Source organism: Pristiophorus japonicus, chromosome 22, assembly GCF_044704955.1.
Source record: "Pristiophorus japonicus isolate sPriJap1 chromosome 22, sPriJap1.hap1, whole genome shotgun sequence".
Lineage (NCBI taxonomy): Eukaryota > Metazoa > Chordata > Chondrichthyes > Pristiophoridae > Pristiophorus > Pristiophorus japonicus.
This window is the reverse complement of record NC_091998.1, coordinates 7,516,543-7,530,691: the sequence shown is the minus strand read 5'-3', so window position 1 is coordinate 7,530,691 and position 14,149 is coordinate 7,516,543. Positions and strand designations below refer to the sequence as shown.

At 46.5% G+C, this 14,149-nt stretch overlaps 1 protein-coding gene across 1 annotated transcript in view; it reads left to right on the top strand.

The window, feature by feature from the left end:
• LOC139235167 (calcium-binding mitochondrial carrier protein SCaMC-2-like) overlaps window positions 1–9,935 on the top strand; it is a 40,365-nt gene extending 30,430 nt beyond the window's left edge. Inside the window, exons 11-13 of the mRNA XM_070866386.1 lie at window positions 1,900–2,067; window positions 8,482–8,632; window positions 9,751–9,935. Coding sequence (XP_070722487.1) covers window positions 1,900–2,067; window positions 8,482–8,632; window positions 9,751–9,935 — 504 coding nt within the window. The remainder of the gene's footprint in view (window positions 1–1,899; window positions 2,068–8,481; window positions 8,633–9,750) is intronic.
• Window positions 9,936–14,149: the final 4,214 nt, after the last annotated feature.

Here is a 14,149-nt window from a genome sequence, read left to right as displayed (position 1 = left end):
ATTAGTGGAGGCATTAACTTGTTTTATTTTAAATGGGCTAATGCCTCTGTGAAAAGAAGAATTTCATACGAACTAGTGTTCATGCACAGGAACAGGAGACGGCCATTCAGTCCCTCGAGCCTGTTCCGCCATTTAATTAGAACATGACTGATCTGTATCTTAACTCCATCTACCTGCCCTGCCCTGGTAACCCAGTGTCACAGTGCTGTTTGTGGGAGCTTGCTGTGAGCAAATTGGCTACCGCGTTAAGGGTTCCATAACCCTTAATAGTCTAAAAAATTTATGAATCTCAGTTTTGAAATTTTCAATTGACTCAGCTCCCCCCCCCCCCCCAACCTTAACAGCTTTTTGGGTGAAAAAGTTCCAGATTCCCACGACCCTTGTGAGAAGAAGTGCTTTTGACATCACCCGTGAAGGGCCTGGCTCTAATTTTAAGTTCTGCCCCGTTGTTCTGGAGTTCCCTTCGCCCCCAATCAGAGGAACTAGTTTCTTTCTATCTGCCCCATCAACTCCTTTTAATCACCTTAAACACCTCAATAAGATCACCCCTTAATTTTTTTAACTCGGCGGAAATACAAGTCCAGTCTGTGCGACCTGTCCTGGTAATTGAACACTTGTAGCCCCAGTATCATTCTGGTGAATCTGTGCTGCTCTCCCACCAAGGCCAATATACCCTTCCTGAGGTACGGGGCCCAGAACTGAACACAGTATTCTGGATGGGGTCTAACCAGAGCTTTACATAAGTGTAACAAAGCTTGCGCCCCTTTTGTATTCCAGCTCCCTTGTGATAAAGGCCAACATACCGTTTACCGTATAAGTTATTTTTGTGCCTGTCCACTAACTTTTAGTGGTTGCCGTACCTGCGGCATATTTTTGGACAGACTTGCATTCGGCATGTCGCCCGCGACCAACCCGTGTGAATTCAGCATGTGGGCAGTGCTGGGGGAAAACCTCATTCACAGTGTAAGATGCTCAAAAAATTATCACCTGACCTTCAGTAATGGGCATCCCCTGTTGAACACTGTCATCATCATCATAGGCAGTCCCTCGGAATTGAGGAAGACTTGCTTCTACTTTAAAAATGAGTTCTCAGGTGGCTGTACAGTCCAATTACGGGAATTACAGTCTCTGTCACAGGTGGGACAGATAGTCGTTGAGGGTAAGGGAGGGGTGGGACAGGTTAGTCGCATGCTCCTTCCGCTGCCTGCGCTTGTTTTCTGCACGCTCTCAGCGATGAGACTCTAGGTGCTCAGCACCTTCCCGGATGCACTTCCTCCACTTAGGGCGGTCTTTGGCCAGGGATTCCCAGGTGTCGGTGGGGATGTTGCATTTTATCAAGGAGGTTTTGAGGGTGTCCTTGCAACGTTTCCTCTGCCCACCTTGGGCTCATTTGCCGTGAAGGAGTTCCGAGTAGAGCGCTTGCTTTGGGAGTCTTGTGTCAGGCATGCGAACAATGTGGCCCGCTCAGCAGAGCTGGTCGAGTGTGGTCAGTGCTTCAATGCTGGGGATGTTGGCCTGGTCGAGGACGCTAAGGTTGGGGCGTCTGTCCTCTCAGGGAATTTGCAGGATCTTGTGTAGACATCGTTGGTGGTGTTTCTCCAGTGGTTTGAGGTGTCTACTGTATATGGTCCATGCCTCTGAGCCATACAGGAGGGCGGGTATTACTTACAGCCCTGTAGACCATGAGCTTGGTGGAAGATTTGAGACTTGGTGACAGAACCAGTGAACACTGTACCTGGTCACTGAACTTCAGTGAGGTATGAGGGAGAGTTGACTGCTCACCAGTGGCAGTGCCCTTGTTTGAACCCTGGCGCTCACGGCTAAACTGATGATGAAACATACCTGAATAACGTGCGCCATTGGAATGAATGACTCTGCAATTGGTTTTTCATCTGACAGATGTTGAAAACAAGAATGATGTTGCGGAAGACAGGAGACCCGAGAGAACTCTACGCCCATGTCAGGGATATATTCATATATGAAGGAATTTCCACCTTCTACAGGGGCTATGTGCCAAATATCCTGGGGATCATCCCCTATGCTGGTATAGACCTGGCTATGTATGAGGTTAGTGTTGATGTGGGTTTTTTTGCGGGGGGGGAGGTGCGAAAGAGTAAACGAGCAACAACTTGCATTTATATAAGTGCCTTTAACACAGAAAATGTCACGAGGTATATTAGAGGAGAAACAGATTGGACCGGTTGAGTTAACCATTGAAAAAAAGAATGAAGTTCCATTTATTTTGTGCTTTTCATGATGCCCCAAAGCTCTTTGCAGCCAGATAAGTACTTTCTGAAGTTTAGCCACTGCTGTAAGGTAGGGAAACACAGCGGTAAATTTGTGTTCGGCAAGGTTGCACTAACGGCAACGAGATAAATGAGCAGATAATCTATTTTAGACATGTTGGTTGAAGGCTAAATATTGGCCAAGACACTGGGGAGAACGTCCCTAATTTTCTTCGAATCGCGGGGCTGTTTACTGACGATTGCATTCGCAATTCCTGATAATGAAGCAGTCCATATCTGCATGCAGCAAGGCCTGGATGATATCCAGGCTTGGGCTGATAAGTGGCAAGTAACATTCGCGCCACACAAGTGCCAGGAAATTACCTTCTCCAATGTGAGTCTAGCCACTTCCCCTTGACATTCAGTGGCATTGCTATCGCCCAATCCCCTGCCAGCAACATCCTGGGGGTCAACATTGGTCAGAAATTCAACTGACCCGGCCACATAAATGACGTGGCTGCTAGAGCAGGTCAAACGTTGGGTATTCTGTGGCGAAGGGCAGAGTTCATGGCATTTTGTGCAATATTTGTAAGAATGCAACATTGGCAAGTTCACCGAAGAAAAAAATCTCCATTAGTTTACCTTCCATGAGGTTGGTGTTATTTCACGAGGGAAAACTCACCTGGAATACTGTATAACAAAGTCCACATGCTGGTCTCCACATGCTGTCTAGAATCACAGAACGGTTACAGCACGGAAGAAGGGCTATTCGGCCCGTCGAGCCCGAGCCGACTCTCAGCGAGACACACTCCCCCGCCCTTTCCCCGTAGCCCTGCAGTGTTTTTCCTTCAGATGCTCATCCTACTCCCTTTGAAAGATAAAATAGAGTCTGCCTCCGCCACCCTTTTCAGGTAGTGCATTTCAGATCTTAACCACTCCTCGCGTAAAAACGTTTTCCTTGTGTCACCTTTAGTTCTTTTGCCCATCACCTTAAATCTGTGTGCTCTGGTTCTCAACCCTTCTGCCAAAGGGAGCAGTTTCTCTCTCTATCCACTCTGGCCAGACCCCTCATGAGTTTGAACACCTCTATCAAATCTCTCAATCTTCTCCATTCCAAGGAGAACAATGCCAAGGAAATAAGGGGTTATGGGGAGCAGGTGGGGAAGTGGACCTGTGTCCATGATCGGATCAGCCATGATCGTATTAAATGGCGGAGCAGGCTCGAGGGTCCGTATTACCTACTCCTACTCCTATTTCTTATGTTCAGCTTCTCCAGTCTATCCATAAAGTTCCACATTCCTCGAATCATTCCCTTAAATCTTTATTGCACCCTCTCTAAGGCCTTCACATCCTTCCTAAAGTGCGGTGCTTTGATCTACTTTGTTAACATAGGATAAAGGAATCTCATTTATGGTGTTAAGTGTTCTTCCGCTGATATTACGCGCAGTTATTTGCAGGCTTTCGGTATGTAACCCACATCCTAGCTCTGATTAGGTAGTTGACTCACGGTGACATAGAAAATAGATGCAGGAGTAGGCCGTTCAGCCCTTCGAGCCTGCACCATCATTCAATATGATCATGGCTGATCATGCAACTTTAGTACCCCGTTCCTGCTTTCTCTCCATACCCCTTGATCACTTTAGCCGTAAGGGCCACATCTAATACCCCTTGATCACTTTAGCCGTAAGGGACACATTTAACTCCCTTTTGAATATATCTAACGAACTGGCCTCAACAACTTTCTGTGGTAGAGAATTCCACAGGTTCACAATTCTCTGAGTGAAGAAGTTTTTCCTCATCTCGATCCTAAATGGCTTACCCCTTATCCTTAGACTGTGACCCCTGGTTCTGGACTTCCCCAACATTGAGAACATTCTTCCTGCATCTAACCTGTCCAATCCCGTCAGAATTTTATATGTTTCTATGAGATCCCCTCTCATTCTTCTAAATTCCTGTGAATATAAGCCCAGTCGATCCAGTCTTTCTTCATACGTCAATCCTGCCATCTCGGGAATCAATCTGGTGAACCTTCACTGCACTCCCTCAATAGCAAGACTGTCCTTCCTCAGATTAGGAGATCAAAACTGTACACAATATTCCAGGTGTAGCCTCACCAAGGCCCTGTACAACTGCAGTAAGACCTCCCTGCTCCTATACGCAATTCCTCTCGCTATGAAGCCCGGCATGCCATTTGCCTCCTTCACCGCCTGCTGCACCTGCATGCCAACTTTCAATGACTGATGAACCATAACACCCAGGTCTCATTGCACCTCCCCTTTTCCTAATCAGCCACTATTCAGATAATATTCTGCCTTCCTGTTTTTGCCACCAAAGTGGATAACCTCACATTTATCTACATTATACTGCATCTGCCATGCATTTGCCCACTCACCTAACCTGTCCAAGTCACCCTGTAGCCTCGTTGCATCCTCCTCACAGCTCACACTGCCACTCAGCTTAGTGCCATCTGCAAACTTGGAGATATTACTTTTAATTCCTTCGTCCAAATCATTAATGTATATTGTAAATTGCTGGGGTTCCAGCACTGAACCTTGCGGTACCCCACTAATCACTGCCTGCCATTCTGAAAAGGACCCGTTTATTCCTACTCTTTGCTTCCTTTTTGCCAACCAGTTCTCTATCCACGTCAGTACATTACCCCCAATACCATGTGCTTTAATTTTGCACACTAATCTCTTGTGTGGGACCTTGTCAAAAGCCTTTTGAAAGTCCAAATACACCAGATCCACTGGTTCTCCCTTGTCCACTCTACGAATACATCTTCAAAAAAATTCTAGAAGATTTGTCAAGCATGATTTCCCTTTCATAAATCCATGCTGACTTGGACCGATCCTGTCACTGTTTTCCAAATGCGCTGCTCTTACATCTTTAATAATTGATTCCAACATTTTCCCCACCACCGATGTCAGGCTAACTGGTCTATAATTCCCTGTTTTCGCTCTCCCTCCTTTTTTAAAAAGTGGGGTTACATTAGCTACCCTCCAATCCATAGGAACTGATCCCGAGTCTATAGAATGTTGAAAAATGATCACCAATGCATCCACTATTTCTAGGGCCACTTCCTTAAGTACTCTGGGATGCAGACTATCAGGCCCTGGGGATTTATCGGCCTTCAATCGCATCAATTTCCCTAACACAATTTCCTGACTAATAAGGATTTCCCTCAGTTCCCCCTTCTCGCTAGATCCTCGATCCCCTAGTATTTCCGGAAGGATATTTGTGTCTTCTTTAGTGAAGACAGAACCAAAGTATTTGTTCAGTTGGTCTGCCATTTCTTTGTTCCCCATTATAAATTCACCTGATTCTGACTGCAAGAGACCTACATTTTGTCTTCACTAATCTTTTTCTCTTCGCATATCTATAGAAGCTTTTGCTTCTATAGATATGCGAATTCTAAATTTCTCCCAGTCCTCAGGTTTGCTGCTTTTTCTGGCCAATTTATATGCCTCTTCCTTGGATTTAACACGATCCCTAATTTCCCTTGTTAGCCACGGTTGAGCCACCTTCCCCGTTTTATTTTTACGCCAGACAGGGATGTACAATTGTTGAAGTTCATCCATGTGATCTATAAATGTCTGCCATTGCCTATCCACCGTCAACCCTTTCAGTATCATTCGCCAGTCTATCCTAGCCAATTCACGTCTCATACCATTGAATTTACCTTTTTTTAAGTTCAGGACCCTAGTCTCTGACTTAACTGTGTCATCTCTATCGTAATGAAGAATTCTACCATATTATGGTCACTCTTCCCCAAGGGGCCTCGCACAACAAGATTGCTAATTAATCCTCTCCCATTACACAACACCCAGTCTACGATGGCCAGCTCTCTAGTTGGTTCCTCGACATACTGGTCTAGAAAACCATCCCTTATACACTCCAGGAAATCCTCCTCCACCGTATTGCTACCAGTTTGGTTAGCCCAATCTATATGTAGATTAAAATCACTCATGATAACTGCTGTACCTTTATTGCACGCATCCCTAATTTCTTGTTTGATGCTGTCCCCAACCTCACTACTACTGTTTGGTGGTCTGTACACAACTCCCACTAGCGTTTTCTGCCCTTTGGTGTTCCGTAGCTCTACCCATACAGATTCCACATCATCCAAGCTAATGTCCTTCCTTACAATTGCGTTAATCTCCTCTTTAACCAGCAACGCTACCTCACCTCCTTTTCCTTTCTGTCTATCCTTCCTGAATATTGAATACCCCTGGATGTTGAGTTCCCAGCCTTGGTTACCCTGGAGCCATGTCTCCGTAATCCCAATTACATCATATTCGTTAACAGCTGTCTGCGCAGTTAATTCATCCATCTTATTACAAATGCGCCTAGCATTGAGACAAAGAACCTTCAGGCTTGTTTTTTTTAACACTCTTTGTCCTTTTAGAATGATGTTGTAATGTGGCCCTTTTTGACTTTTACCTTTGATTTCTCTTCCCTCCACTTTTACTTATCTCCTTTCTACCTTTTTCTTCTTCCCCCATTTTACTTCCCTCTGTCTTCCTGCATAGATTCCCATCCCCCTGCCATATTAGTTTAAACCCTCCCCAACAGCACTAGCAAACTCTCCCCCTAGAACATCAGTTCCGGTCCTGCCCAGATGCAGACCATCCGGTTTGTACTGGTCCCCCCTCTCTCAAAACCGGTTCCAGTGTCCCAGGAATTTGAATCCCTCCCTCTTGCACCATTCCTCAAGTCACGTATTCATCTTAACGATCCTGCAATTCCTACTCTGATTAGCACGTGGCACTGGTAGCAATCCTGAGATTACTACCTTTGAGGTCCTACTTTTTAATTTAACTCCTAGCTCCCTAAATTCAGCCTGTAGGACCTCATCCCGCTTTTTACCTATATTGTTGGTACCTATATGCACGACAACTGGCTGTTCACCCTCCCCCTCCAGAATGCCCTGCAGCCGCTCCGAGACATCCTTGACCCTTGCACCAGGGAGGCAACATACCATCCTGGAGTCCTGTAATTTCCCTTACAACAGAATCCCCTACCACTATAGCTCTCCCACTCTTTTTCCTGCCGTCCTGTGCAGCAGAGCCACCCATGGTGACATGATCCTGGCTGCTGCTCCCTACCCCTGATGAGCCATCTACCCCATCAGTGTCCAAAGTGGTATATCTGTTTTGGAAGGAGATGACCGCAGGGGACCCCTGCACTACCTTCCTTTCCTTGCTCTTCCTGATGGTCACCTATTTCCTAAGTGCTTTTGTAACCTTTACCTGCGGTGTGACCAACTCACTAAACGTGCTATTCACGACATCCACAGCATCGCGGATGCTCCAGAGTGAAATCATGCGCAGCTCCAGTGCCGCAATGCGGACTGACAGGAGCTGCAGCTGGACACACTTCCTGCACATATAGTAGTCAGGGACACTGGAAGTGTCCCTGATTTCCCACATAGCACAGGAGGAGCGTGACAAGTTGCAAAGAAATTTATTTTCTACCTGGAAAGCCGATTTGAATTCTGCATGTGTCTGTACTTTCATTCGTTAATAACATTTTGGCTGACCTGTAAAGGGGCATTAAACCTTCAGTATATCATCACTATTTATGCATTTAAGGGGAAGATGATATATTCAAGGGGAAGTTAGAGAAGCACATGAGGGAGAAAAGAATGGGTTATATTGCTAGATGAAGAGGGGTGGGAGGAGGCTCATGTGGAGCATAAACACCAGCATTGACCATTCTTGTTTTCAAATCCCTCCTTGGCCCTGGCCCCTCCCTATCTCTGTAATCTCCTCCATTTCCAAAACCCCAAGATATCTGCACTCCTCTAATTCTGCCCTCTTGAGCATCCCTGAATTTAATTGCTCCACCATTTGTGGCCGTGCTTTCTGTTGCCTGGGCTCCAAGCTCTGGAACTCCCTGCCTAAACCTCTCCGCCTCTCTCTCCTCCTTTAAGACACTCCTTAAAACCTACTTCTTTGACCAAGCCCTGTCCTAATATCTCCTTATGTGGCTCGGTGTCAAATTTTGTTTGGTAATGCCTTGGGATGTTTCACTTTGTGAAAGGCACAATATAAAACCAAATTGTTGTGTATAACACTTTTTATAACAGATTATCTACAATTAAACCAATTCCCCTGCTGGAACACTAAGTTGTATGTTTACTTGTACATTACTGCCTTGTATAAAGTACATATTTAGTTTTCCTTACTTGTACAATTTGCTTTTTGTGCCCATGAATGCTGTTTTTGTGAGAGTTCTAATTTTGTCCTTTCAGACCCTGAAGAACTTGTGGATACAGCAATACGCGGCAGGAAACGAAGCACCCAGCACCTGGATGGTGGTGGGCAGCGCTGCTATGTCCAATGTATTTGGGCAGTTGGCCAGCTACCCACTGATGCTGTTACACACTCGCATGCAGGCGGAGGGTGAGCGGGTCAGCGAGCAATACCTTTTAACTATGGGGCCGGCCATTGGATTGGTATTTAGTACTTGGGCGGAGGTGCGGCAAATGAGGGTGCGGGGCCCAGAAGAGCCGAGGGCCCAGGGGCAGCACGGGCCCAGCCCACACTGTGCGATATGTGTGCGCACTAGGTCCGTGCAGCAGAGCAGGTCTCCAGTCATCCTGGTTAACCCTTGCCACTGGATAAAGGCCGAGCTCTGTCGAGCCCCGTGTGGTTGATGTGCAACAGTCACCACATGTTAAAAAAATCCACCCACAGATATCTTCCACCCCTTCAACTGGAGTTCAGGACTGGAACATCGGGCCCTTCATTGAAACATCTGTGAACTCTTGTAGAAGCAAGTCATGCTCGTTCGAGGGACACCTATGATGATGATGAGTACTTGTTAAAAAAGACTTGCATTTATATAGCACCTTTATTACAAGAGGATTTGAGTATAAGAGTAAAGATGTCACTGCAATTTTATAGGGCCCTAGTGAGACCGCTCCTGGAGTGTTGTGTACAATTTTGGTCTCCTTACCTAAGGAAAGATATACTTGCATTAGAGGGAGTGCAACAAAGGTTCACCAGACTGATTCCTGGGATGGGGATTGACCTATGAGAGGTTGAGTAGACTGGGCCTATATTCTCCATAGTTTAGAAGAATGAGAGGTGATTGCATTGAAACATACAAAATTCTTACAGGGCTTGACAGGGTAGATGCAAGGAGGTTGTTTCCCCCTGGCTGGGGAGTCTAGAACCAGGGGTCACAGTCTCAGAATAAGGGCTCGGCCATTTAGGACTGAGATGAGGAGAAATGTCTTCACTCAGAGGGTGGTGAATCTTTGGAATTCTCTGCCCCAGAGGGCTGTGGAGGCTCAGTCGTTGAGTATATTCAAGACAGAGATCGATAGATTTTTGAATATTAAGGGAATCCAGGGATATGGGGATCGGGCGGGAAAGTGGAGTTGAGGTAGAAGATCAGCCATGATCTCATTGAATGGCAGAGCAGGCTCGAGGGGCCGAATCGCCTACTACTGCTCCTATTTCTTATGTTCTTTCACTACCTTGCATATGCTGACTTTTTTCTTTTGTATTGTTAGTCGTTGCAAAGGGACTGAAAAAGCCACTGATGAGGGAATACGCCAGGCAAATTCTCACCCAGGAGGGCATTCTCGGCTTCTACCGCGGATTTACTGCCAACTTGATCAAAGCCGTTCCATCTGTCTGCATCGGCTACACGCTGTACGAATACCTGAAGGTGCACCTGGGCCTCCCCTCCCACTAAGGACTGCCAAGTGACACCCCATAAAAAGGCCACTGCGCTACTCTCCGGTTCGTCTCTTGCTCAGCACATTTTATTATATTAAAAAAATGGTTAAAAATAAATGAACAAACTGCTAATTTCTTTTCGCTGTTTGGAAACAGTTTATTTACGCCGGAGTTGTTTCTGTATTAATCGCGCGCTGATGTGCTAAATTCATAGTGGAGGGGGAAAGGGACCAAGGAACAGATAACCTGCTGGAGGGGCGGGCGTGAGGGACAATCGAAGCAGATTGTAAATGATTCCCCGTGCCCACCCACCCTCGCTCGCTCTCTCTACGCTCCTCCAGTTCTGCCCACTTGAGCATCCCCGATTTTCATCGCTACACCATTGGCGGTTGTGCCTTCAGCTGCCAAGGCCCTAAGCTCTGGAACTCCCTCCCTTTCCTCCTCTCTCTCCTCCTTTTAAAATAAGAACATAAGAAATAGGAGCAGGAGTAGGCCATACGGCCCCTCGAGCCTGCTCCGCCATTTAATACGATCATGGCTGATCCGATCATGGACTCAGCTCCACTTCCCTGCCCGCTCCACATAACCCCTTATTCCCTTATCGGTTAAGAAACTGTCTATCTCTGTCTTAAATTTATTCAATGTCCCGGCTTCCACAGCTCTCTGAGGCAGAGAATTCCACAGATTTACAACCCTCTGAGAGAAGAAATTCCTCCTCATCCAGTTTTAAATGGGCGACCCCTTATTCTAAGGTTATGCCCTCTAGTTCTAGTCTCCCCTATCAGTGAAACATCCTCTCTGCATCCACCTTGTCAAGCCCCCTCATAATTTTATGCTCCTGAAAACCTACCTGTTTGACCAAGCTTTTGGTCCCCTGTCCCATTATGTCCTTATGTGGTTCGGTGTCAAATTTTGTCTGATTACGCTGCTGTGAAGCACCGTGGGACGTTTTACTGCAGTAAAGGCGCTGTGTAATTACAAATTGCTTGTTTGTTTAGTATCTGCAGCCATTTGTCTTGATTAGTCAGTTCCCTTTACGGCAGCACACAGCTGATCGAACCCGATACTACAGGATCACTGGTGTGAAACCCACTTTTTAAATCTACTTTTTAAAAAAGAAACTTCTTCTGGAAGCTGTGGTTGGGTAAGCCTTTCGATCTCGATCCCTTTGTGGGGGGGTGTGGGGAAATGATTTTGCCATCAGTTCCTCTGAATTGGTGGAAACAGACCGATGCATGAGGAAGGTAAAGAGGGTCAGGACCTCCGATCATTGCAGACGGAAGAGCGAAATTGCAAGGCGCTTGTGTAGTCCGCACTGAGTGTGGCCTCCGATCAGTGCGCTCTCCCTTTGTACAGCCGGGCGCCAGGCGGACAGCGGACGGACACTGCTGTTGCTGGATCAGTGCGAGGTCAAGGCTCCTCGTTTGCTTTCCCTCAAACTGGCTCCCTCTATCTGCGAGCACATTCACAGACTCACCATTAAATGCCATAATTACGCCCCCCCACACTCCCCAACCCCGCACGGGGAAGATATTAATACCATGGAATGGCCCCATCGGCCGCACCTCTGCACTGTGAAAGCAGCTTTAGACGCCATTAGCAGCCTGCACTTCAGCAATCAATCGAATAAATGCTAGTGAAAAGTGAAAGAATACATTTAAGGGGAAGCTAGATAAGCAAGCGAGGGAGAAAGGAATGGAAGGATATGTTGACGGGGTTAGATGAAGAGGGGTTGGAGGAGGCTCGTGTGGAGCATAAACACGCACCATGCAGGTTGAGGCCCTATCATTAGAATGTGACAGTTCTGACGAAAGCTCATCTACCCGAAACGTTAACTCTGTTTCTCTCTCCACAGATGCTGCCCGACCCGCTGAGTGCTTCCAGCACTTTCTGTTTTTATTACCAGCATCCGCAGTGTTTTGCTTTTGTATAAGCACGCACCTGTATAAGTGTCAACCTGTGGCTCAGTCAGCAGCACTCTCGCCTCTGAGTCAGAAGGTTGTGGGTTCGAGTCCCACTCCAGGGACTTGAGCACAAAAATCTAAGCTGAGTGCTGCACTGTCGGAGATGCCGTCTTTCGGATGAGACGTTAAACCGAGGCCCCGTCTGCCCCCTCAAGTGGATGTAAAAGATCCCACGGCACAGTTTCGAAGAAGAGCAGGTGAGTTATCCCTGGTATCCTGTCCAATATTTATCCTTGAATCAACATAACAGATTATCTGGTCATTATCATGTTGCTGTTTATGGGAGCTTGCTGTGCGTAAGTTGGCTGCTGTGTTTCCTACATTACAACAGTGACTGCACTTCAAAATTACTTAATTGGCTGTAAAGCGCTTTGGGACGTCCAGTGGTAGTGAAAGGCGCTATATAAATGCAAGTTTTTGTTGGGCCGAATGTGCTGTAAATAACCAACAGTACCACCTTTCCCCACAAGATGGCTTCATGTTATGCTAATATTCTTATCAATACATAGGATTCTGTGTAAGTTGTAGGGTGTTTATTCTCTTCTATGCCTCAGTAGTCCGATTGCCTCGTGCCAATTTCTGAAATTTGGGAATGTCTGGAGAAATTGAGGGGTCAATTTGAACCCGGATGGGATTTTGGACGGGCAGTGGAGTGAAATGCGCTCACCGGCCTAAATTTCAGGCCCAGGGTAAGTTAAATCCCCAACCTAATTTCTATAGCTCCGGCCCACTCTCTGCCTAAATTGGGCGAGGAAGGGGTACAGGTAAAGGGTAGGTAGGAAGTTTGAGGAGGGTGTTGTGGGAAGGAAAGTTTGTTGAGGAACGGGGTCTGGGGCAGGGATGGGAGTGACTTTCCTTGTGAGATTTGGAGGAGCACTCCTGCCTCTGAGACAGAAGGTTGAAGGTTCAAGTCCCAATCTAGGCTGACTCGCAAGTGCAGTGCTGAGGGAGTGCTGCACTGTCGGAGGTGCTGTCTTTCGGATGAGACGTTAAACCGAGGCCCCGTCTGCTCTCTCAGGTGGACGTAAAAGATCCTGTGGCATTATGTTTAAAAAGAGCAGCGTTCTCGCTGATGTCCTGTTCAATATTTATCCCGAAATTAACATCACAAAAAAAACAAGATTATCTGCTGTTTGTGGGAGCTTGCTGTGCACAAATTGGCTGCCGCGTTTCCTACAATACAACAGTGACTACACTTCAAAATTACTTCATTGGCTGTAAAGCGCTTTTGGGAGTCCTAAGGTCATGAAAGACGCTCGCTAAATGCAAGTCTTTCTAATTTGTGCTGAATAGTATGTAATTTGTATGGCAGACCCTCATTCACTGGGAATCGGGTGTAATCTACCTAAACACTCTCAAGCTTTTCATTCCATGAGTCTGTAATGTAAGTTGTATTGTCTGTTTAACCTGTTCGCTGCCTCAATGGTCAGATTGTCTGGTGCCAAAAACACTGCTCCAAAGGACAGAGCAATGTCATTGGCAGGGGCATGAACGTAAGAAATAGGAGCAGGAGTCGGCCATTCGGCCCCTCGAGTCTGCTCCGCCATTCAATAAGATCATGGCTGATCTGATCATGGACTCAGCTCCACTTCCCTGCCCGCTCCCCAAAACCCTTGACTCCCTTATCATTCAAAAATCCATCTGTCGCCACCTTAAATATATTCAATTTGAAACTAGCAGAGACCCGCAAAATATTTGCGGTCAAATTAGTATTTTTATTGCAACAGTACTTGTTTAGGCTGTTATCATCATCTTCATCTATAGAATCAACGCTATAGAATGACCTTCCCTCCCTCTCTCTGTCCTTCACTCCCTCCCTCTCTCTCCTTCCCTCCCTCTCTCCCCCCTCTCTCCTCTCCCTCCCTTCTCTCATCGATAGAATATCCTTCCCTCCCTCTCTCCTTCCCTCCCTCCCTCCTTCCCTCCCTCCCTTCCCTCTCTCCCCCACCTCTCTCCCCTCATTTCCCCCACCCCAGAGCCCCGCCCCAGGACAAAGGTCAGAGAAAAACTGACTATTATGATTATAGATTAAAGATTAATAAAGAGGCCGATTTTGGGGCCGTATTTACGACCACGTGTTGCAACCGAAAAGCGCTTAAACCAATTTCTCCCCCATCAAATTCTGAATGAGAAGCAACTAATTTTTTTTTAAACTTCACACTATTGCAAATTCAAAATACTGCGGATGCTGTAAATCTGAAATAGAATCAGAACACTGAAGCATTTTCATTTAAGTTTCTCCAGAACAAGAGGAGCAGGAAAGAGG